This window comes from Macrobrachium nipponense, chromosome 49, assembly GCF_015104395.2.
Source record: "Macrobrachium nipponense isolate FS-2020 chromosome 49, ASM1510439v2, whole genome shotgun sequence".
Lineage (NCBI taxonomy): Eukaryota > Metazoa > Arthropoda > Malacostraca > Decapoda > Palaemonidae > Macrobrachium > Macrobrachium nipponense.
Genome location: NC_087224.1, coordinates 953,985 through 981,484, shown reverse-complemented (window position 1 = coordinate 981,484; position 27,500 = coordinate 953,985). Strand labels below are relative to the sequence as shown.

The following is a 27,500-nucleotide window of genomic DNA, read 5'->3' as shown; positions in this document are numbered from 1 at the left end:
TTCCCAAACCTCGCATTAGGCGCCATCAAGGAATAATATATAAAATTCTCGCCAATATCTCGTTTTGCGAGATATATAAACAAGAATTCCACTGCAACACAGATGGACCAACTGAAGGACAACATTACCTGGGGGGAGCTTTGTCAATTTCTGGGAACTGTTTTGGGGATCCAGGGAGACCTGGACTGGGGTTATGTTGTTGTTCTCAGGTCAGGTAAGACTTGGTAATGGCAGGCGACTAGGATTTTATCGTGTAAGCCTCTTAGATATGTTTTTCCTTTTATTTGTTTTGTGTCGTGAGATTTGCGAAACGTAATGCCAAGATGTTTAGTAATGTTTCTATTTTATTTCGGTTTATAATCGTGTATTTGAATGTTTGGTTACGTGGATTAATATATATATATAATATATATTCTATTATATATATATATATAAATATATATAGATTATATTAATTATATGTATGGTTAAAGAAATATATCGGAGGTATGAGATAGAAATATATATATATATATATCTATATATATATATTTATATCCATACATATATATATTATATATTAAATACATATATATATACATATATACATACATATATATATATATATATATATAGTATATACATATATATATATATATATATTATATATATGTATATATATATATATTGTTTGTGTGTTTGTATGCTGTGAGAGAGAGAGAGAGAGAGAGAGAGAGAGAGAGAGAGAGAGAGAGAGAGAAGTAATAAATAATTTGCATCTTGACATCAATATCCACAATAAACTAATCTTAATTATTAAATAATCCAGCCGGTAAATATAATGACAGGACACAAACAAACAAAAAAATCCCACAATCACACAAACACTTACAAACAACAACAAAAAAACTCCCAAAATCAACCCATCCAAAATGACACCAACCAAACCCTAATATAACCCCTTAGAGAAAAAAATATTAGAAATATAAATAAAAATAAAGATAAAGTAAGACCCTACCTCACATGCTACCGTGCTCTCATGCAAGGTACGAGATATCTTGTACAACGTTAGGGTATTGGACGTTGCGTCCCTTAGCTCCTGGTTATTCTGGTACCATCTGAAAGAAAGAGATATACGTGTTCTGGCATTAGTGACTTGGTACGCGTATGGTACCTGTATCTACCTGTATATTACATATGGGGTTTGAGATGCTATGGTAATGTTTCATCTATTGATTTTTTTAAATTTAATTTATTTTTGTTTTTGTTGGATATACTACGGATACGATACGTGGTTAGGAATATATATATATATATATATTATATATATATATATATATATATATATATATATATATATATATATATATATATATATATATATATATATATATATATAGATATAGAAAATCTACCCTACCAAGAAAAATATAAGAAAAAAATAAAGTAGAAAGAGAAAAATAAAGTAGGTTGCAACAGACAAAAAAAAAAATAAGAAAGTATTAGGAAAAAAAAAACAGAAATAGACAGTGATCCATAAATCGAAGAAAGACAACTACGAAACCACACGAGACAGAAACGAGACAAATGAAGACGCAAAACACACGAAAACACACACAAAAAACAGCTCGAAATACCCACTTGTAGGTGACGTCCTTGGGATTGGCTTGGGCGCTGCAGAAGAAGGTGGCGTCGTCTCCCTCGACGAGGACGTGAGGTCCCGTATTCAGCTGGACTTCGGGAGGGAAGAGCACCTGGAGCTTGATCGTGCTGGAAAGGGCAGAAGGAGAAGAATAAATGAGAGAGAGAGAGAGAGAGAGAGAGAGAGAGAGAGAGAGAGAGAGAGAGAGAGAGGGGGGGGGGTGGGATGATGTTGACAGTTAAATGTATGGATGAAATAGAGTGGACATCAAAATTTGGCAGCATAGGTAATGGTAAAGAGAGAGAGAGAGAGTGTTAAAAGGAGTTACAAGGATTAGGATGTCTCAAAGACTTGATAAGCTAACAGTAAAAGTAATGATTGAGAGAGAGAGAGAGAGAGAGTGGAAATCAAAAGTTGACAGAATAGTTAATGAGAGAGAGAGAGAGAGAGAGAGAGAGAGGACTCTAAAAAAAAGGAAGAAGAATTACACACAAAAACGTGGCTTTGCCTGGAATAATCCTAATCGGATTAGCTGGAATAAAATATCTTTGGTCTTGTATAGGCCTTGTGGTGGAACTTTACAGCCGCTTGGGAAAAAATTTGGAACTCTCTCTCTCTCTCTCTCTCTCTCTCTCTCTCTCTCTCTCTCTCTCTCTCTCTCTCTTTCCAAGGAGTTTTATTTTAGCAATCTGTATTCTTTCATCTCTGGTTCAAACAATACAAAGTTGGCAGTTTTAAATAATACTGTTTTATAGTTGTTCCAGAAATCCTGTATCTTTGAATGTCACAAGAACTGTATGATTGCTGCAATGTATAGAATCATACATTCATACAACAGTGTATAAGTGATGAAGGTATATATATATATATATATATATATATATATATATATAATTAATAATGTGTCTGTTCCTTACCTAAAAATATTTAATATCAACAGGAAATAAAAATCACAAAATACTTAAACAATTCAAATTTATTTCCCCAAAAACATAACAAAATTAACTCTTCAAAAAAACTTTAAAATCCAATAAATTAGAAAAAATAATAATAATAATTCAACCGATTTTTGCCTTACTCGATTGAAGCCTTGTAGACTTCATTATTGCCAACATTCCCCCCTCGTATCTCACGGAAGATTCTCGGCTGTTTCCCCCACCCCCCCCCCCAACACCCCCCCCCCCCCCCCCCCCAAACTACTCCACCCCCAAAAAACACCCCCAAGACAGGGCGTTATTTCGTTCGCTATTAATTCAGCTAATGAACGCACCCCACATTTTCTCATTAAAGGAACAACATTGAGGATGGCTGCTGATCCATACCATCTCTCTCTCTCTCTCTCTCTCTCTCTCTCTCTCTCTCTCTCTCTCTGAGGTTACGTAGGAAGTCTCTCTCTCTCTCTCTCTCTCTCTCTCTCTCTCTCTCTCTCTTCAAGCAAGATTTCCACTTTTGAATGTTACTTGAAACGGGAAAACACATATGCTTTACAATTATCATTGTAGAATACTTACACATGAAGTGGAAATACGTATATGCTTTATAGAGAACAGTTTAGGATACTCAGAAATGAACAGGGGAAAAACCCACTTATTCTTTTACGGAAAACGCTGAAGTATACTTATAGATTAAAAGAAAAAAAGTCATATGCTTTAAAGATAACAATATAGGATACTTAGGAATGAAAAGTAAACATTTAAAAAAATGTGCTTTACAAAAAATACTGAGTTATACTTATAAATGAACAGAAAAAAACATATGATTTGCACAAAATAATTAAGAATAAACCTCTTTTTATACTTTTATAAATGAACAGGGGGGAAAAACCATATGCTTTACCCAAAATAATTTAAAAAATACCTTTTATACGAAGTAAAAAACACTATAAAAACCAAAACAATTCATGAACAGGATATGAGGACTTTGTTGAAGAAAAAAGTTCCCAAAAAATATCCCTTACGTTTTTCCCCTTCCACGAAAATATGAATTATTCAAAACTGAAGCAAATTTGAAAATCATATGAGAGACTTTGACCCCGGTCCTTCCCACATTTTTTTTCCAATGTGATTTAATGTAATTCTTGACCAAATGCAATTATTTTAAAAGTATCCCATGTTTATGGATATCTAGACGATTTGAAATGCATGAAACAGAAATACAGGGGAATTTTTTTAAGAGGGATATTATATGTTTCTGGGTTCTGTAATATACTGAATTTATTTTAATGTATTTTTCAATTTTGAATTACTTTTATTGTAATTATAAAGTAATTATAAAATATAAATATTGGGGTGATTTTTTTTTATTTCTTAAGAGGAATATTATGTATATTTCTGGGTTCTGTAATATACAGAATTTCGATTCATGCGTTTTTCAATTTTGAATTACTTTTAAAGTAATTATAAAGTAATTATCAAATATAAATACAGGGGTGAATTTTATATTCCTTAACAGGAATATTATGTATATTTCTGGGTTCTGTAATATACAGAATTTCGATTCATGCGTTTTTATTTTGAATTACTTTTAAAGTACTTATAAAGTAATTATGAAATATAAATACAGGGGTGATGTTTTACATTTATCAAGATGGATATTATATATTTCTCGGTTGTGTAACAATCAAAATTTAGTTTCATGTATTTTTCAGTTTTGAATTACTTTAAAAGTTATGAAAAAATGATTGAAAAGGGTAATTAGACATCTCATTCCAAATGATAAAAAGTAATTAAACACCTAAATTAAAATTATAAAAAGATGTGAAATCTATTCTGTCCAGATTTTAGAATATTTTGAATTTAGTGCCTTGTATTCTCCAATTTTGAATTACTTTGAAAGTATTTATAAAATAATCTCATACATATATATATATATATATATATTATATATATATATTTATATATATATATATAAATATCTATATATATATATATATATATATATATATATATACTATATATATATATAGATATATATATATATATATATATATATGTATATTTGTGTACGTACATGTGTATGCATAATCCGTGGACATGCATACACAACATAAAACTAAATATAAAACTAACACTAGAATATAAAGCTAAAATATAAACCAAAATATTTTAAAACACAAAACATCCACACGAAACCACTCACATACAAGAATACATATTTACACATGCATGCATACCAAAACACCCTACACAAACAAACACCCTCATGAAAAAAAAACACCATCATAAATAAAACGCCCAGAAATCCCTCTAAATAGTTAGTATTATATAAATAAAAAAAAAAAAGAGATCTCTTCAGAGAGACATTACTTGTTCCTCCCCTCTTGTTGCCAAAAACTGACCCATATCTGTGAGTCCAGCCGTCTTTAGAGGGATTCTGCAGTGGTCTTTTGCACATCTAGGGGAAGGGGAGAGAGAGAGAGAGAGGAGAGAGAGAGAGAGAGAGAGAGAGAGAGAGAGAGAGAGGGCTGATGACAATCTTGCAGTGAAAGGGTTGTAACATCTTGCGCGTTAAATGCAGCAAAGGTGAGAGAGATAAGAGATGAGCGAGAGAATGAGAGAGATGAGAGAGAGGCTCATAAAATATCATCTAAGGGAAAATGAAAGGGAAGAAATAAAATAACACACACACACACACACACACCACACACAACACCCACACAATGATATATATTATTACTATCTATGATATATATATATTATATCATAAATATATTATATATATATTATATATATATATAGTTATTAGATAATATATAATATCATCTTAAAACGAAGAGTAACAAAGAGTAATAACAAATAAATAACACATATATATATATATATATATATAGATATATATATATTATATATATATATATATAGAGAGAGAGAGAGACGAGAGAGGAGGGAGAGAGAGAGAGAGAGAGAGGACGTCGGGCGGGAGAGAAGGAGACAAGAGAGAGAGAGAGAGATGCAAATGGTTAAAATTATATACCAATTATAAAACAACCAACGAACCAAAAAAAAAAACCTGAAAAAAAAAAATAAATCTACCTCTCACCTCGTAAGAGGCGAGGTGAGTGCCTGGTTAGAGGTGAGGCAGGTGATGGTGGAGTTGTGGTGGAATCTCTGGGGTGTGAGGGAGAGCCTGGAGCGCACTGTGACCCTCTTCTCGTCCGCCATGGGCTCCGTCGCGAGGATGGAGCCCTTCTTGATGTTCTCCCTCAGGGCGTCGTCTACCCACTGAATCTGCAGAAGGAGAGGGAGAGGTTTATAAAACTCGAGTTTCCAGAAAGGTCTTGTTGGAAGATTGTGTTGGTTCTAGGTGACGGTGGGGCTGGAAGTTCATGGATGGAACTGGAATTGTACAGTCTGGAATGGAGACCATATCACTGGCATGGAAGTTTATATTCTACAATGAAGGAATCTCTGGTCTGGACGCTTTTGTTATGGAATTTCCAGGAAGCTTTTGGAAGATTGTGCTGGTTCCAGGTGACGATGGGGCTGGAAGGTCATCGTTGTTCTGGAATGGAAGAGGAATGGCTGATGGTGATGGAACTGGAATTGTAGTACAGTCTGGAATTGAGACTATATCACTGGCATGGAAGTTTATATTCTGGAATGAAGGAATCTCTGGTCTGGAAACTTTTATTGGGGAATAGAAAATGAATCTCTTGTCTGGAATTTAAGAATTCTGGAATGGAAAAGGATACCCTGGTGATGATGAACTAAAAGTCTGGGTTCTTTGTCATGGAACTGAAAAGGTTATCTCCAGTGATTATAGAACTGAAAGTGTCCATTCTGGATTATAAAAAGAATCTCTGGAAAAGTAATGTTCCAGGATGAATTTATAAACAAAAATAAAAAAGAAAGTTCTCGTTTATTTCAACACATTGGAATCAGGTGACGTTGGGAATGATTCCTATGTTTGATAGTGTTCGATGGAAACTAGATATATTTCCATAATCAAATTTCTGGGAAGTCTTTGCTCCTGGAAGATAAGATTGTCATATCAAAACTGACAAAAGATTCCTGGTACATAAAGAGTCCAATATTATTATATAACCTGAGAATGCTTGATGGAAAACGAATCTATTATTTTCCAGACCAGATATCTGGAAGATCTTTCTTCCAGGAAAGAAAGCTCTTTTTTTTAAGAAATTTAAAGAGTTTGTGTTGACCTCAACAGCCTGACATCAATGGATAATGGAAATGAGATTCCAGATTGTGGAATAGAAACTGGATTTAGACTCGATTTACATATTTGTGTTCCAGTTCTGGAAGGTTTTTCCTTTGACCGGGAGATCTTTTCGAATGGGCAAAACTGTTTTTCACTGGGAAATACAGTTGCTCCCTTCAAGAATTAGTTATTTTTTCATTTGAAAATTACTATTACTTCCTTTTTTGTATTACTTGCTCCTATAAAAATGTAAACTTTATCTCAAATTGCTCCTACAAAAGTTTAGACATTATCTTGAATTGCTGCTACAAAAAATGTACACTTGATCTTAAATATATACATATATCCCTGATGACGAATTAAACCAATTATCTTTCCATAGAAGTCGAAACTTGCTGATTTCAGTTAAAATGACCTTGCCCAATACAAAGTGAGAAATCGTCAAGCCTCGAGGGGAAACATCCACCATATTTAAAAAAAAAAAAAAAAACACGAATTTTCATGTGGAAAAACCATATTCCCCTCGTATGAAAAAACAGGCAGTTTCCTACAGAACATATTGAGTTTTTTTCCTGTAGAATACGTCAGTCTGAATTTTGAAAAATTCTACTTTTGTCCACAAGTGATTCTCTTATTTTTAAAAAGGACAAAGGTTTTTTTGTTTTTTTTTATTATATGCATCTTTACTTTAAAAAAAAAGGCCTGTTGATGAAAAAAAATACACGTTCTTATCTTTTCGAATTATCATCAGTGTAATGGGAAATATATATTCGTTTGGGTAATATAACAATTTTATCCACGGGAAAACTATATATTATATATATATATATATACATATGTGTGTGTGTGTGCACGCGAATGAGACCCCTATCCCCCCCCACCCCAAACCCCCCCCCCCCCAAACCCCATCATAATCCAGCCTAAGCCCAAAAACATGCCTTCGAATGAACACGAAATGTAAACACGATGAAGGGGAAGGCCTAAAGAACCCTTGGAGAGAAAAATAAAAAGGCCTAAAATGTAGACCTTGAAGGAAGGGTCCTAGGAGGCCCTCGACGGTCCTAGGAGGTCCCGGGAGGTACTAGATGGTTCCTATTGATGGAAATTTCGCCCTGAGAAATTGATGGCCCATAAATAAGGGAGCCTGAAGGTTGTACATAAAGATATTGGTCGGATTTTTGCTGATGGGCAGGAAATAGGTCCGCGCTAAACTGCTGAACGAAAGATCGAAATACATCGTAATTTTTTTTTTATTTAGTATTCATTTTTTTAATTGGACGTATATGACAAATGAACGAAAAACTAAGGGAGATAAATACGATGTACAGCGAACGAAAGATCGAAATTCATCGATATTTCCTTTATTCTGTATTCATTTTTTCAATAGGATTTATTTGGCAAATGAACGAAAAATTAAGGGAAGTAAATGGTGAATAAATACGATGTATGGCGAAAGAAAGATCGAAATATGTCGGACATTTTTTTTTATTTAGTGATCATTTCCGTATGAAAATCAGACTGCAAATGAACGAAATCCATTGAAAATAAGTGATACAGTTACGAAGCAAACGAAAAATCAATATTCATCGATCGTTACATTATGTCGTCGTCACTTTCGCGTGTAACGTCTACGATAAGTGAACGAAAACATATAAGATTTTAAAACACCTTGTAAATGCTATACTCGAACACTTTGAAAGAAAGGGACGAATATTTACGGAATGAACGAACAGTAGTGGGAAATAATCTGACATATTCCCTGTCGAAGAGACGAAGATATATGGGAATTAGAGGAGTCTTAAAATTCAGGGTATTGATACCTTTAATATATAGTTTCCTGAGTCGACAGCTGTTTTATACACACACACACACACACACACACACACATATCTATATATATTATATATATATATTATATATATATATATATATTATATATATATATGTATATATAATGTATGTATGATTGTATGTATATGTATGTATATATATATACATATATATATATAATATATATTATATACTATATATAATATATATATATATATATATATATATATGTATGTATGTATTAGTGTATATGATATATGTATATATATATATATATATATATATATATATATATATATATATATAGTATATTTATATATATACTTTATATATATAACATAATAACATTATTATCGATATATATATATATATATATATATATATATATATATATATATTGTGAAAGGTTTAAAAATAGGTTAAGGGTAAACATTAATGATGTTTTAATAGTTTTACATTTATACTTGGAGAGGAGAATAAGTCTGTATTAATATTTAAAGATAGTGTATTGATTTATTTTAATATATTCATCCCATAGTCAATATTTAGATTATATATATTAGTATATAATCGATATATATATATATATTTACATATATATAATATCTATATATATATAATTTATAATTTGAGGCTATATTGTTGCAAGAATTCAGTGCCAAATGCAAAATTCCCTTTTGGAAAAGAAATCTAAGTTAAACTTGTTACTTACTTTTTCAGAATCTGTAGGCTGTGAAAAATGGTTTACTGTCTTTTGTTTACTTTTTTTTAATATTTTTTTTTTTCTAAAAAAGAAAACTACTAGACTTTTGATTTCATTGCAGAACAGTTTTGGTTGCTTGTGGGTTTCGTAAGCTTAACAGAAATTCGTACAAAGTTATATATATACCTATATATATATATATATATATATATATATATATATATATATATATATATATATATTATTATATATAATACTTTTTGATTATAATAATCTCCTATTAAATCCACAATTCCTCAACAAACTAAACCAACACCAACAGACATAAATAAACAATAGTCCTATCACATTCCAAATCCTTCACTTGTCTTAATCAAATGAGAATCTATCTTCAGAGACGAAAAACAAAAACACGAATCTAAGAAGAAAAAATTAGGTTTTTTTTTTTCCTTCAAGGAAACTCCTCCTCTCCCTTCCAACGGATTTTATTTTGCAAATGATGGAGGATTAAGATAGTTTTTTTTTTTTCAAAATATCCCTTTTTGTTTTTTTCTTTATGAGTGTTGTTTATCAAATGGTAGGTGGATTCTTCATATTTTTATTAAATTTGTAATTTTTTTAAATGCTTCAAGGATTTCGATAATTCATTTAAAAATAATCCTTCATAACAGTAAAATAATCTCTGAGAGAGAGAGAGAGAGAGAGAGAGAGAGAGAGAGAGAGAGAGAGAGAGAGAGAGAGAGACTTTCTTCACACCAAAATAAACAATCCTTAGAGCAGCAAGATTAAAGAGAGAGAGAGTTTCTTTACGACAAAAAGCAATCCTTCGTACAGTGAGAGAGAGAAGAGAGAGAGAGAGAGAGAGAGAGAGAGAGAGAGAATCATTTGGTAGAAACGCAACGTACCTGACATAGGATGTACAATGCTCCCGTTGGCCCCCCCCAAAAAAAATATATAAAAAAACTTTAACTTGAAATAAAGAATAAATACAGATGGGTCTCGATTCTGATTAGTCGTGTAGGGCCCAATATTTTTTTTTTAGATTTTTTTTTCTAGAAATGGTGACGTTCTTTTGTTTTCCACCCTCCAGTTGGTCCGTCATATTTCCTGGAAGTATCTTCCATATATATACTATATATTTCGTATTTTGTTTGTTTTTTGTTTTTTGTTTTTTTTTAGATTATTCCCTCTAACAAGTAAGACATGTTTTTTACTCTTTATCCTTCTTGTCAGATGGTCACTTATGTCTGTCCGTTTCATAAACAAATTACTCCAAAACGTATTTACTAATCCACACGAAAATTTGACCAGACTTGTGCCTCGTCCATGCCAACATGTGACAGGACTCTGAGAGAGGTACGTAAGACTGGAGATGCATAAAACAATATCTTTTTGAGTGAATTCAGGATAAACATTTTCCTTAAGTTTCATTTTGATGATTTATATAAAATTTTTATCAAATATTCATTTTTATATCATACAAATCAATCAAAATAATATATTTATTTTATGAAAGTTTTATTCCATTATAACCAGTATTCTCTTTCATTTATCTAATTTTAATGAAATATGTTTTTAAAAAAATATTCCTGGCTTAAACATATCTCCCAAACTATATTTTTTTTCTCCGGAAAAATATATCTCTTTTCCCAGCATAAATAAATCATAGGGTCTCAAGGAATCATTAAGGAGATATATCTCCCCGACTCAGAGGCAGAATTATCATATAAAAACCGTAATTATTATTATTATTATTATTATTATTATTATTATTATTATTATTATTATTATTATTATTATTATTATTATTATTATTATTATTATATGAAAATATAAAAAAATAATTAGCAGCAGGTGTTAAGAACAGGGAATAATTCAGTGATATTGTTTGTGAGAGAGACAGAGAGAGAGAGAGAGAGAGAGAAAACAAGCAAGCAAGCAAAACAAGAACTTGCCCTGTGGCCTCCCAAACCACGCATTGCAATAATAGGATGTCCATCGGATTCTGGCCATCCGGGACTGACTCTCTCTCTCTCTCTCTCTCTCTCTCTCTCTCTCTCTCTCTCTCTCCTCTCTCTCTCTCTCTCTTAGCGTGACCCCTCTTACCTGTCAATTTCAATCTACCTGTGCGGTGTTGCGAGAGGATGGACCAAATGCCATAACACTTTGAAGGTGGCAAGAGTCAGGGGGGAGTGCTGTACTTTGATGAGTGTCTCTCTCTCTCTCTCCTCTCTCTCTCTCTCTCTCTCTCTCTCTCTCTCTCTCGGGGTTCCTTTAAGACCTTGTATGGCGATAATAAAGCTTTGAAAGAGAGAGAGAGAGAGAGAGAGAGAGAGAGAGAGAGAGAGAGAGAGAGAGAGAGAGAGAGATAGGGGCTACTTTCGCAAAATAATTGTAAATATTTAGTTTGACGTTTGGCTAAGTTACTTTTCCTCTCTCTCTCTCTCTCTCTCTCTCTCTCTCTCTCTCTCTCTCTCTCTCTCTCTCTCTCTCACTGCAAGCCCAAGATCCACTTGAAGGACAAAATGGAGAAATTCAGACATCCTCTCTTGAAATACCATACATACATACAAATATATATATATATATATATCTATATATATATATATATATATATATATATATTATATATATGTGTGTGTGTGTGTGTGTGTGTGTGTGTTGTGTGTCTGTACATAAATATTCACATGTATGTATACATGAATATGTCTGATTCTAAATAGATTTCTCCATAACCTGTCACTTCCAACATACCATTAGTCAGTTCATTAATCAGCGCCATCTCTCCTCGCCAAAATATATTAAAACTAATAATCCAAACCAAGCATTTCCAAATAAATAACTGATGAGTCTTTGTCCCTGCATATATTTTTCTTGGTTTGGGAAAAGACGAATAAAGCCAATTTTGGCATCAACTTAAAGAGATTCATGCATATTAATAGAGTGAATTTATTATCCTTTCTGATAAACGAAGCCACTCGTAGTTGGAATTCATTAGTGGCATTGATGTCGATATTCTAGAAAAATTGAAGTTCCTTTCTCCTCTGAATCATTTTTATTGTTTCGCGTCAGAAATGGTGTTAGATTATTCTCTCTAATTGGCTGAATCGATGACAGATTATCTTAGGAATTACTTAATAATTCACAATTGACATGAGTATAGCTCTTATGCAGGTTTATATTTTTCTGATTATAGTTACTTTTTTTTGGCATAGTTTTCTGATTTGTAAATCATTTTTTTCTAAATGTTTTACAGGGACCACTGACTTAAAATTCACGCTTCCAAAGGCTGCTGCGTTCATTTGAAAGAAGAGACGAAAGATAATAAAATAAGAAACAGAAAGAAAAGGTCAGCTATCGGAAAAGAGAAATATAGGAATTGACAAATTAATAAATAGATAGATAAAAATGAAGTGAATTATTGAAAGTACATAGATAATTGACGTACGGTTGACATATCGAACCCAAGACACACCCACTGGGGGGTATATTAGTGAGACCTACACATACATACATACATACATACATACATATATATATATATATATATATATATATATATATATATATATGTATTGTATGTATGCATGTGTAGGGCCTCACTAATATACCCGCCAGTGGAGGGTATATTAGTGTTTTTCGTGATCGTTTTAGGCCCAGTGCATGGCTTTTTTCCCCTCTTTGAAAAAATGATTTGCTTTGCGTGGCCTACTCGAGTAAATCTGACAAAAATGTAGGACGTTTGTAGGGCAACAACGAGTAACCTTGGTCACGCTACAGCAGGGGAAGAAGTAGGGGAATTCATATATTTTATGATGTATTATTTTTAAATTGTGTAGACTGTTATTCAGTGGGTCAAAACTCTGAGTAAAAAATATACACATCTTTATATTTGGTAATATCAATCAATTTTAAACTTCTGTCTCAAGGAATTCTTTTGTAATAAACAGTACAAAAGAGCCATTTTTTTTCAGGTCCAGATGAAATAAAACGTTTGTTCTTTGATGCAAAAAAAAAAAAGACACCCACAAAAGCGAGAATGAATATGCACCTCTCATTTGTCAGAATTGAAAACTTTCAACTCTGGTGACCAGACAATTTTTTTTTTTTATAAAATACAAAAAAAAAAATTTGTGAAAAAAGAGATATCTTTTTTCTATAAAATAAAACAATACTTCTTTCGTAAAAATGAAAAAGGACTCTTGCTTTTTCATTGGACCAAATTGGTAACTTTCAGCTAAAGTGACGAAGGAGTTTTATTGCAATGCAAACTGGTAAAATATTATTTTATTCTTGCAATTGGCATAAATTAGCAGGTTTCAGTGATGCGTGAAAGACATTCGATGAAGAGGAATCTCTCAAGAATGGAGGAACTCAGTGTTAATGGTCTGCAACATTTTGCAATTGAATATTGGTATGGTTGATTATCAAAGGAAGTCGTGCCATTGCAACTTTGGAAATTCATGCGAAGTTGCAATACATCACCACACTAATACTATTCTTCTTGCATTCTAATACATTTTGATCCATTTGTTAATTCATTCACTCATTTTTTTCTCTCTCTCTTTTAATAAGGGGTTATCCCTTCTTTCTGTTTTTCCCCTTACCTCATCTCATTTCTTCCAAATGAACACCTTAATATTCTTTGGAAGCTTGAATGTATTCAAGTCATTGGCCCCTTTGGCGGGATTGTTCCACATGAGTAGGTTTCGTCTTCTGAATAATAATATAATATATAATAATAATAATAATAATAATAATAATAATAATAATAATAATAATAATAATAATAATAATAATAATAATAATAATAATAATAATATGTGGCGCCTTGGAGGAGTGGGTTAGGTCGTCAATAGACTTAAGTCAAGTTAAGCAACATTGGGGCTGGTCAGTCGTTGGATGGGTGACCGCTCTCCTCGGCGTTGATTCCTTGAGAAAGGATCTTTACCATAATTTCCTCAGTCTACTCAGCTGTAAATGAGTACCTATCCCTGATGAGGTAGGGTCCAGCTATGGGTTAAATAGCAAAACTCAGCAATGATGGAAAGAAATGAAGGAATAAACGACAACGACGTAAATGGAACCTCTGGCAACAGAGGAGCTTCGTCCGGCAACGAGGTATTCAACCCAATTGAAGGGGAAGACGGTCAGGTACTTGGAGGTCGTCATCCAGCAACTGATCACCACAACGACAGTAATCAACAGCCTGAGATTGGAGCTACAGAGGCAAAAAGGAAGAAATGGACAAGAAATATGGAGATGCTACATCAGAAGCAACCCGACGGAGAGAGGATATAGAAGAAGATTGGTCAACATCTGGAATGAGAGGAATAACACCCCCCAAACAGAGCAGAGGCTGGCAGACCAAGTAAGGAACATAAAGAAAAAGAACTGGCTCTCCCCAACAGAAAGAGAAGAACTGGAAAGGGAAATGTCACACGACAACGAGTTACACGAAGACGAACTGAGAGACGATGCCACAGAAGACGACAGGGAGGATGAGGTATCAAACAACGACACACGTAGAAACACCGACGAAGTAACAGAGAGGACGGAATGGGTAGAAAAGATTAGACAATGGATGGAGCCAGATACAGAGAGGACAAAGATCCCCTCCATGAAAGCCTACAACACCAAGAAATTAAGGGAGAAAACAAGTGAGGTCAATGAAATAATGGGCATAATACACACCACCAATATCAGAGAAACAAATAACTTGACATATGTAGGAGCAAGATTAGTAGCAGAACTGATGGGGATTCGAACACCAACACCACCAGCACAACCAACCCAACAGAAACCAAAACAGCAACCTCCTTGGAAAAGGCGCCTGGAAAAGCAAATCATGGTGATGAGATCTGACTTGAGTAAACTGAAAGAGATGGCAGAAAAAAGGTTAAGAAGCAAGAAAACATGGGAGGAACTCAACGAGAAATACAAAGTACAAGAGAGGGGACTAAACAACACAATAGAAGATGTAAAACAGAGGCTTAAGGCCAAAGCACATAAGATCCAACGGTACATGAACAGGAATAAGGGATACCAACAGAACAAACTATCGGAACCAACCAGAAAAGACTATACAGCCAACTAAGAAATTCCTGAAGCCGAACCAAGTAAGAGACTCTGGGAAAACATATGGAGCAATCCGGTATCACACAACAAACATGCAACATGGCTCCAGGAAGTCAAGGAAGAAGGAACAGGGAGAATAAAACAAAGATTCACAGACATCACGACAGACACAGTCAGACACCAACTAAAGAAAATGCCAAACTGGAAAGCCCCAGGTCCCGATGAAGTCCATGGATACTGGCTCAAAAACTTCAAGGCCCTACACCCACGAATAGCAGAACAACTCCAGCATTGTATCTCAAATCACCAAGCACCCAAATGGATGACCACAGGAAGAACATCCTTAGTACAAAAAGACAAGAGTAAGGGAAATATAGCCAGTAACTACAGGCCTATCACCTTCCTACCAATAATGTGGAAGTTACTAACAGGTATCATCAGTGAAAGGCTATACAACTACCTAGAGGAGACAAACACCATCCCCCACCAACAGAAAGGCTGCAGAAGGAAGTGTAGGGGTACAAAAGACCAGCTCCTGATAGACAAAATGGTAATGAAGAACAGTAGGAGAAGGAAAACCAACCTAAGCATGGCATGGATAGACTATAAGAAAGCCTTCGACATGATACCACACACATGGCTAATAGAATGCCTGAAAATATATGGGGCAGAGGAAAACACCATCAGCTTCCTCAAAAATACAATGCGCAACTGGAATACAATACTTACAAGCTCTGGAATAAGACTAGCAGAGGTTAATATCAGGAGAGGGATCTTCCAGGGCGACTCACTGTCCCCACTACTCTTCGTAGTAGCCATGATTCCCATGACAAAAGTACTACAGAAGATGGATGCCGGGTACCAACTCAAGAAAAGAGGCAACAGAATCAACCATCTGATGTTCATGGACGACATCAAGCTGTATAGTAAGAGCATCAAGGAAATAGATACCCTAATCCAGACTGTAAGATTGTATCTGGGGACATCAGGATGGAGTTTGGAATAGAAAAATGCGCCTTAGTCAACATACAAAAAGGCAAAGTAACGAGAACTGAAGGGATAAAGCTACCAGATGGGAGCAAAATCAAAAACATAGATGAGACAGGATACAAATACCTGGGAATAATGGAAGGAGGGTATATAAAACACCAAGAGATGAAGGACACGATCAGGAAAGAATATATGCAGAGACTCAAGGCGATACTCAAGTCAAAACTCAATGGCGGAAATATGATAAAAGCCATAAACACATGGGCAGTGCCAGTAATCAGATACAGCGCAGGAATAGTGGAATGGACGAAGGCAGAACTCCGCAGCATAGATCGGAAAACCAGGAAACATATGACAATACACAAAGTACTACACCCAAGAGCAAATACGGACAGACTATACATAACACGAAAGGAAGGAGGGAGAGGACTACTAAGTATAGAGGACTGCGTCAACATCGAAAATGGAGCACTGGGACAATATCTGAAAACCAGTGAAGACGAGAGGCTAAAGAGTGCATGGGAAGAAGGACTAATAAAAGTAGACGAAGACCAAGAAATATACAGAGACAGGAGAAAGACAGACAGAACAGAGGACTGGCACAACAAACCAATGCACGGACAATACATGAGACAGACTAAAGAACTAGCCAGCGATGACAATTGGCAATGGCTACAGAGGGGAGAGCTAAAGAAGGAAACTGAAGGAATGATAACAGCGGCACAAGATCAGGCCCTAAGAACCAGATATATTCAAAGAACGATAGACGGAAATAACATCTCTCCCATATGTAGGAAGTGCAATACGAAAAATGAAACCATAAACCACATAGCAAACGAATGCCCGGCACTTGCACAGAACCAGTACAAAAAGAGGCATGATTCAGTGGCAAAAGCCCTCCACTGGAGCCTGTACAAGAAACATCAGCTACCTTGCAGTAATAAGTGGTACGAGCACCAACCTGAAGGAGTGATAGAAAACGATCAGGCAAAGATCCTCTGGGACTATGGTATCAGAACGGATAGGGTGATACGTGCAAACAGACCAGACGTGACGTTGATTGATAAAGTCAAGAAGAAAGTCGCAATACCATGGGACACCAGAATTGAAGAGAAAGAGAGGGAAAAAATGGATAAGTATCAAGATCTGATAATAGAAATAAGAAGGATATGGGATATGCCAGTGGAAATCGTACCCATAATCATAGGAGCACTAGGCACGATCCCAAGATCCTTGAAAAGGAATCTAGAAAAACTAGAGACTGAAGTAGCTCCAGGACTCATGCAGAAAGAAGTGTGATCCCTAGAAACGGCACACATAGTAAGAAAAGTGATGGACTCCTAAGGAGGCAGGATGCAACCCGGAACCCTACACTATAAATACCACCCAGTCGAATTGGAGGACTGTGGTAGAGCAAAAAAAAAAATAAAATAATAATAATTATAATAATGGGAAATAAACCCACAAAATTGCTGAGTATAACTTGTTTACTTGGAGTGTTGAGTAAAATATGTAAATACAAGTAAACAAGCTATACTCAGTAATTTTGTGGGTTTCTTTTTCCATCTTCAGAAGAAAACTGAAAGGTTTTGTGTGGTTCTATAATAATAATAATAATAATAATAAATAATAATAATAATAATAATAATAATAATAATAATAATAATAATAATAATAATGTGATGAAAATATTCTTTATGATAAATAAAAACATTTTCCAAAATACAATTGAGTTTTAGGTTGAAGATTAATGGTTCCTATGACGTATGCTGTATAAATTTGTGAAATATCGTTTCCCTCAGTTACGGGAATATTTTTTATTGATGTTTGAGAAGAAATATTTTCCTATCTAATAATTAATTTCATTCGCCCTTAATTTCATATCGCAGGTTATAAGGTTGAGGAAAAATATAAGCAGAAAAAAAAAACTCCATAGCAATATAGTAGAAGGGAAAAAATACTTTAAAAATATTCATAAATTTTATGATACTGGTATGAATAATTATTATACCACGACATAAAACTCCCTAATTTATGAAGAAAAAACTCTAACTTGATCAAATAAAAATAATTTTTTGAAATATTAATAATAACAACTTTATGACCCATGATATGAAGAATTATTATACCACGACATAAAACTACTTCATGTATGAAGAAAAAACTCTAACTTAGAAAACAAAACTACTCTACTAAGCCATAAAGCAATGTAGTGGAAGAAAAAATAAAAATAGCTTTGAAAAATATTAATAATAACAATTTTATGACCCATAATTTGAAGGTTTATTATACCACGACATAAAACACCCTCATTTATAAAGGAAAAAACTCGAACTTAGAAAAAAAACTACTCAAATAACTCTTAATTAATGCATTTAGGCATCGAGCAATTAAAGCAAGTATGTAAAACCAGTCAGCTGGACTAATTAACCTATTCATACAAAAATCAGTAAAGAATGCATTAGAAATGAGATCAATTAAACTGCTCCAACGGCGAGCTATAACACGGGATTATTTAACAGTTATGAAATCATATTAGAGAATGAATTACCTCTTAATTAATCCAGGTTCTTGAATTAAAAAGGAACTGGTAAATCACTCAGGATAATAAGAGGATTTTTTACCTGTCATAAATTCTTGCTTAGGTTCTTTTAGATTGCCTTCATTCAGAAAAATTACATATTTTTTTATCTTCATAGTTTCTTAATCTGTGGCTGACATGTTTAGTTTCACTCAAAATAATGACGCAAGCTACTATTATTGCAAATATTATCATCATTAATGACACAGTAGGTCTAATGTATGGTTGGGCAAGTACTGGCTTAATTCCAACTTAATTTAAGTGTTAACGAACAATAAAATTGACCCTGATACCACACGGGCACCGCGCGACGGGTCCGCGTACCCCCACAACGTTCGAGACGGCTCAACGGGCACGTTTAGGTTTAATTCCAACTTAATTTAAGTGTCAACGAACAATAAAATTGACCCTGATACCACACAGGTACTGCGCGACGGGTTCGCGTACCCCCAAAACGTTCGAACCGGCTCAACGTTCACCCAGCAAAGTACTCCAAAGTCCGCACTCCTACCTCGGGAGGGGGCCTTCCCCCACGGCTCTCGCACTCGAGGGTGACCGTCATGCCAGCCGTGGTCCGCAGGACGGGGGGCTTGACCTTCGGGGGCTCCGGAGGGACGTAGACGGTAAGGCGAGCTAGGTTTGACCTGATGGAGGGCACGCCAGGGCCGGCGGAGACCTGGCACTGGTAGAGGGCGTCGTCTTCGATGAGGACTGGCTGGATCCTGAGGCTGTAGTCTCCTGTGGGGAGAAGGGAAGGTGGGTGGTGATAAGACACAGTCGAAGTGGATGTGGCAAGACAGTTTATAGACCTACAATTAAGGACAATCAGTGATTGAGAATTTCACAGCTTTTAGGACAACAAAACCAAAAAAGATCAATGACTTTAAGAGCCACATAACTTGGGAAGAGCAATTAGATACTACAAAACCTGGATAGGTCAATGAATTCAAGGATCACAAAACCAGGAAATATCAATGACTTTAAAGACCACATACCTAGGAAAGGTCTATGAATTCAAGGACCATAAAACGATGAAATATCAATGAATTTAAGGACCACAAAAACAGGAAATATCAATGACTTTGAGGACCACAAAACTAGGAAACATCAATGACTCTAAGGACCACATAACCATGAAAGATCAATGACTCTAAGGACCACATAACCATGAAATATCAATGAATTTAAGGACTTCAAAACTAAGAAATTGCTTCCAAATACAGCAGCAGTTTATAGTTAAGTTAATTTATTTTATATCCATTAAGTACCAAATTAATATCAAGAACACCAAACTTACAAAAATATAAAAAGGGAAAAATGCATTAAAAAAAACAAAACAAAAGACAGCGAACAATCTTCTAAGCTGCCTGAATTACCTATATATCAAATATCTGTTTTTCATCATTAAAAAAAAATAGTACAACAAAAAATCATCCATATAACAGATCAACAAACCCACAACTTTTTTTTTCTCTCTCTCTCTTCCAGATACAAAACCAAGAACTCACTTTCCAAAACGCCTCGGTGATCAACATTCAAATCGATTTGTACTTTTCAAAAGGTCGTGATTAAAAGCATCATCCACGCACTGGCGAACGTTTTAAAAAAATTTTATATATATATATCTACTTGAGAAGGAAGGCTTTCAATAAGCCTTTTTTTTTATTTCTGGGAGGAGGAGAGGTGAGTCAAAGAGGAGGCTCAGAGTCATTAATTAATCCTGGAGGTCTTTCTAGATGAGAGTAGGCCGCTCATTAAACTTACTGCTATGGTTTTCCAGTAGTAGGAGGATGTAAGAAAAGGGTTAAGTAGGATTTAGTAGGAGCGATATAACATTAATGGGTAGCTACTGAAACCCAGTATGTCTGTGACAGCTGACAGATCAGATTTGTTTACAGGTATGAGAGTTTTTGGTGATAATTTTATAGCTTATAAGTTAAAAGGAAAATACGTTGTTCAATAATTGGCTAGAAACCAGATTTGCATGAATTTTCCAGATTGTTTTGTGAAGCATTCTTCCTAAAGTCCAGTGAAGTCTCTCTCTCTCTCTCTCTCTCTCTCTCTCTCTCTCTCTCTCTCTCTCTCTCTCTCTCTCTCATTCTTTTCGTCTCGCTGTCCAGGTGTTTTTGAAGGATTTAATGACCAACTCGACGAGATGATTATCACTTTTCTGTCTCGTGATCCAATTACCAAAGTCTTAATGACCCACGATGTCTCCAGGTAAGTGAGAGAGAGCGAGGGAGAGAGACTCAGGTGATGAATATGATTAGAGGGACTCTGTTGTACTGGACTGTGAGGGTACGTATGGATTTATGAACACATTTCAATCCATATTTGATATACATTTTTTCTAAGGGAGAGGAAGTATGTATGGGTTCATGTATAAATTTCAATTAATATCTTATGAATATTTTTCTAAGGGTCGGGCATTTCACATTCACACTTTGAATGGTGAATAACTAGTGAACTCCTTCACACCAAATTTACAGAGAATTAGCAGATTCTTGTGCAAAAATAGTGTGCTCATGAGCAGGTCTTTTACCCATCCCACACACCTGGCGTCTATCGCTTGTATCTTACATTTTACTGTAAGTTCTTTGTATATATATATTAAGGTCTTCTTTTCCAATGGTTCTTATACTCCACCAAAAAAAAAATAGTTTGGTCAATCTTTCATCACTGGCAATCTTAATGCGCAAACACATATTACCTAAAACAGTGCATTTCAAAATCTTGCTAACGAATGGTCATTAAAAGTACATAAATTTTTTTACAAATTAAGAGCAAAATCATATCTCACATTCTCTCACGTCTAGCCATCATCAGCTGACTAAGTTTTTTACGAGTCAGAAAGTTTGTAAAAAAAGTGATCTTGGATGACTTGTAAATGGAATTAATAATGCCATCTCGTATAAAGAATTAATTGCTGATCAATCATTGTATTTCAAAGTCACAAAGTTCCGGATATCTATTTTTAATATAAGAGTCTAAAATATGCTTCACAATTATGGCCTTTCAATCAGTAGAGAATAAAGAGTAACCTGTAATAATTATTGGTTTATCGTTTTTTTTTATCTAAGCAATTGTCTGTCAATTAAACAATTCATGTTTCGTGGAATTTTGAAAATCATATTTCAAGGGAATGGAACCTAGTTTATTGTAGCGATGGATAAAGGCATTGTGTATGTGTATACTTCAACTTTCAAACCCATGCACACTTCCATTACATATGTATATATGTGTGTGTGTACATATATATATACATATACATTCACTCCCTCATCCCTGTAACAAACCCAAAATCAAAATCCAAAAATCAAAACACAAAGAAATCGACAGGCCAGCAGCCTCCTACCCAAGTCAGGAAACGCCTCCAGAGCCTTCCTCGTTTTCATACATTCATTTGTTTGTTTGTTCGTCTGTTTGTTGGTTAATCTCACTTCCCTTCCTTACCTTCGTCATCTGAGCCTATCATGGTGTAGCGGGAGAATCCAAAAAGGCCCCTTTCTGTCCCCAGACCGAATCCATCTTTCGTCCACTGGAGGTGACCCACTTTATTGATAACTCTGCCAAGAAGAAGAAGAAGAGGAACGAGTAAATACGAGTTAATACAAAGGCTTCCAAAAAACTAAAATTGACATTCTTCCATTTGTTTTCATGTTATAAAACATTTTGCATTAATGTATTTGCCATTTTACATTTTAATAAAGGATACTGTAGCTTTTATTCGCAGCTATGTGGAGTATTTTTTCAGAGCTTTTATTATATCGTTTAGAATCTGCGGTTAAAATAATGTTGGAACGACCAGAATTTTTAATCACTGTATATTCTATTGGCTACGTTTGTGAATACTTCATTATTATTATTATTTTATTATTACTATTATTATTATTATTATTATTATTATTATTATATTATTATTATTATTATTATTATTATTACTACTATTGTTGTTGTTGTTAAGAAATTCAGTCTCGTGAAAACAAATTGTTAAAAAAAAAAATTTTTTAAATCCACAAATATATATTGAAATTAAAATATATTTTTGTATAAAAATAAGACAGACTTTCGAAAAAATGAACGGTGTTCCTTATCAGTGTAACGTTAAAAAGTAAATGTTTACATAGAAATATATTTTAATATATAATTCAGGATTTTTTAACAATTATTATTATTATTATTATTATTATTATTATTATTATTATTATTATTATTATTATTATTATTATTATTATTATTCTATGCATGCAAAATGAAAAAACAAATGAGAAACCACATAAATACATCAATTAATATCACTACTTTTCAGTTGACCGAGCTGACAGGACATAACTGCAAGGGAGAGACAGGCAAATAAGAGAGAGAGAGAGAGAGAAGAGAGAGAGAGAGAGAGAGATAGAGAGAGAGAGAGAGAAATACGCTCCAATACGCGACGACAAATGACAGCTCCGATCACTTTTGTCCCGTCTCCCAGATGCCATTTTCGTCACGTCCGTCCGCTTATGACAGCGAACGACAAACTGTGCCTTTGGTCCGCCCGATTCTCAAAACATGAGAAACAAGAAGCAGAAACTTCCGGCAGGGCGTCCGTCGGACGACAGACATCAAAAGAGCGCCGCCCGCCCGCCGAGTGCGCGCGCGCGAGCCGAGCTGTCATTGGCAAAGTTGGCGCGCAAAAAGTTACCGAGGGAAGTTTTGTCCGCCCCTCCCCCTCCTCCTCCTCCCCCCCGCCCCCGCCCCCCACTACTAGACGGATCGGAAGAATGAGAATAATATAAAAAGGGAATAAAAAGTATAAACGTATCAACGTTTTGTCTTCTTCGACGTGAGAGCGGCCATTTCGCAAAGCTCAAAAATATAAAAAATTTCGAAACGAAACTTTTATATCCAGCTTTTCTTTCATTGTTTGTGTTTTGTTTTTCTTTCTGGGGTCTTTTAGCGCTGGGGGGGTGCAAGTTGAAACGACAAGCGAATTAGTCCCTTGTTGAAAGGCAATTTATTCTGAGGTAAAAACTGGGAATGTTTTGGTTTTTTTTCTCTCTCATTTAAAATTAAACGTAAACAGGGTTTAAGTTTCTTCTGTTTAAATAATTGGGTCTGGCGTTTCAAAGGCTCGGTAGTATTTTAAAAAAGAGTCTGCAGTATTCCGAAGTATTTTAAATGTGATTAAAAAAATTCTGAAGTATTTTCAAGATATTTTAACTCGTATCAAAAACCCCTGTTTGTTAGTATTTTATATGTGATTAAAAGGCATTGTAATTTCTTTGAGTATTTTATATTTGATTAAAAGGCTCTGTAGTTTTTAAGCAAGGCAAAACAACATCGGACCCTCCAAATAACTCACCTTAATGGTAAAACAACAGTGAACTATCCCCCGCCCCCCAGAAGAACTCACCTGCAAGGCAAAACCACAGTGGACCCAACCACAGCAGTCTGTGGTGTCGGCTGAGTGGCGAAGACCTGCCCGCCCTCTATGTCGGTCAGCTCGACCACCGACCCGCCCATTCCAGGCCCGACGTATTCCTCCTGGATGTCGAGTTCCTCTGGACCGCCGAAGCGGGGCCCGTTGACGATCTCCTCCTGGGTCATGCCTATGGTCCACACCGGCGTGCTCTTAGAGGTCCCCAGGGGCAGGGAGTGCCAGAATATCCAAGCCCATAGCCAGGAGATCCACCATGTGAACATGGCCTGGAAAGAGATCATGGAAATTGGTTAGTTTCCTGGGTTCCAAGGAGGAGCGTAGCAAGGATTTTTTCTACATTAAAACCAGCAGTTAATTGATTTATTTATTTATCTATAATTGAAATAATGTATAAACTAGCTAATCAATTAAATGATCCTGGAAAGAGATCATGGAAAGTGGTTAGTCTCCTGGGTTCCGGGAAGGAGAGTAGGCAGGCGATACTCAAGTGATTATTGTATTTTTCTACATTAAAACCAGCAGTTATTTTATTTATTTATTTATCTATAACTGAAATCATTAACAAATAGGATAATGAATTAAATGATCCTGGAAAGAGATCATGGAAAGTGGTTAGTCTCCTGGGTTCCGGGAAGGAGAGTAGGCAGGCGATACTCAAGTGATTATTGTATTTTTCTACATTAAAACCAGCAGTTATTTTATTTATTTATTTATCTATAACTGAAATCATTAACAAATAGGATAATGAATTAAATGATCCTGGAAAGAGATCCTGGAAAGTGGTTATTATCCTGGATTCCAAGTACTATCATCGTCACTATTATGATAACTAGCAGGCTGATTATCACAGAAAAACAGGTTTATTATCATTATAGTATCTTATTATAAGTTAGTTATCAAGGCAGATTCTTGCCAGCTAATCAGTGAATCCATATCTTTCTGGATAATTTTCAAGTCTAAATCTTGACAGCTAATCCTCGAGTTTAAATCTTGCGAACTAATCCTTATGTATAGATCTTGCTGGCTAATCATTACGTCTAGATCTTGCCAACTAATCTTCGAGACTAGATCTTGCCAGCTAAACCTGGAGTTCAGATATTTCCAGCTAATCTTCGAGACTAAATCTTGCCAGCTAATCCTTACGTCTAGAATCTTGACAGCTAATCTTTACGTCCAGATCTTGTCAGCTAAACCTGGAGTCCAGATATTTCCAGCTAATCTTCGAGACTAGATCTTGCCAGTTAAACCTGGAGTCCAGATATTTCCAGCTAATCTTCAAGACTAGATCTTGCCAGCTAATCTGTACGTCTAGCATCTTGACAGCTAATCCTTACGTCTAGATCTTGTCAGCTAAACATGGATTCCAGATATTTCCAGCTAATCTTCAAGACTAAATCTTGCCAGCTAATACTTACGTCTACATCTTGTCAGCTAATCTTCGAGACTAGATCTTGCCACCTAAACCTGGAGTCCAGATATTCCCAGCTAATCTTCGAGTCTAGATCTTACCAGCTAAATCAATGAATCCATATCTTACCAGCTAATCCTAGAGGAGACAAAATCTTGCCAGCTAATTCCCACGAAAAGGTATCAGAAGCTATTCACCAGGACTGCATCTAACTAGCAAAGGACAATGCTTAATCTCTCACAATCAATAACCTTGACACCACCATCTTGCAATATGACAGCTAAGCCAGCTAATTCAGATAACTGTCAAGTCAAACGAATTCCTGGAAGCTATTAGAGCTCATCTCTATCATATATTTCCAGCTTTCCTCATCAGGAAGCATCACGAGCCTGGATAAGAGAGAGAGAGAGAGATAGAGAGAGAGAGAGAGAGAGAGAGAGAGAGAGAGAGAGAGAGAGAGAGAGGAGCAATTAAGGTAATGGTGCAGACGGTACTACATATACTCATGTGCCCTAGAGTTGGGAGCAGCAGAAGCTTTAGACGATTGTCTCCTCGGCAAAAGGTGTATATACACACACACACACACGTACACACACACACACATATCCACGGCTCATCCCGTGATTAGGAAAACTGACGGGTAGCTGTTCATTTCCCAGAGATCAAAAATAAGAAATAACAGGTAAACAAAATGATAAGAACTGCAGAAACAACAGCTATCACCCTAGCCAGTGACACTTCAATACGAGATGAACAAAACCCACTAAATCCTAAACAATGTGAAATAGGTCTGAGATTTGCTGAATTGAATATAAAACATACAGGATCCACACACACACACACACATACACACATCAATATCCACGCAGCGACCTACCGAGAATCCATCTATCCATCTATATCAATAATGAATTAAGATTTCATTCAGTGCTGAAATAAATAGTTCCCTTTCATATTCTGAGTGATTAAAAGCGTCATGCAATGCCGTTATTTATTTTCGTGTATGTATAAAGCCTCCATTCACCGGGTCTTCCAACTCACCAACGGTCTCATTCATAATGTATGAGATTTTTCATTCGGTGCGAATCGTGTGCTACTCTTGAAATGCTAAGCGTTACATATGATTTTCGTGCGATACTTATTAATTAAAAGTATTATGTCTTGCAAAAGTAATTCTACAATGTATTCTGTGATTGCGGATGAATATCAATATTCATGGCGACAGGTAATCTATACATAAATGCATACGTGAATGAATGAAGGTCTGCTCATGATAGTCAATGAGCTGTCATTGATCATAAGAAAATGATAGCCACATTTTCAATGTGCTGGGAAATGCGTCCTAGCATAAATTGATAAACACATATGTTTATTTATGAAGATGGTAGCCAATCAATTATTTTTAGGACGAGAGGATTATTATAAGAATACATTTAATCTTGGAATGCTATTGGATAATCATTTCCTCCATCAAAATGTCGTGAATTGACACAATTTCTAACTGGAAAGTATTATTAAGAATTCAAATGATTTTGAATATGTTTATGTCTTGTGTTCACTTCAGGTTGTGAGACTTGGTATTCTTAGAACAATTCGTCTTCTTGGTTTTTCTTTTGATGTTTTTTTCGTCTCCATTTTTGTTAGTTATCCTTGTAAGAATTAGTCCTTTTTTTATTCTAAAATTACTCTATTTTTCAATTCGACGATTTA

The 27,500-nt window shown here is 35.0% G+C and overlaps 1 protein-coding gene across 3 annotated transcripts in view; it reads right to left on the bottom strand.

Moving 5' to 3' along the window:
* LOC135205262 (irregular chiasm C-roughest protein-like) overlaps positions 1 to 27,500 on the bottom strand; it is a 159,921-nt gene that overhangs the window by 36,400 nt on the left and 96,021 nt on the right. For all 3 annotated transcript variants that reach the window (XM_064235613.1, XM_064235615.1, XM_064235614.1), the window contains exons 3-8: positions 24,356 to 24,648; positions 22,414 to 22,526; positions 19,472 to 19,698; positions 5,660 to 5,847; positions 1,621 to 1,749; positions 998 to 1,097 (exon numbers count right to left, since the gene is read on the bottom strand). In XM_064235613.1, the coding sequence (XP_064091683.1) occupies positions 998 to 1,097; positions 1,621 to 1,749; positions 5,660 to 5,847; positions 19,472 to 19,698; positions 22,414 to 22,526; positions 24,356 to 24,645 (1,047 nt within the window). In that variant the 5' untranslated portion in view covers positions 24,646 to 24,648. The remainder of the gene's footprint in view (positions 1 to 997; positions 1,098 to 1,620; positions 1,750 to 5,659; positions 5,848 to 19,471; positions 19,699 to 22,413; positions 22,527 to 24,355; positions 24,649 to 27,500) is intronic.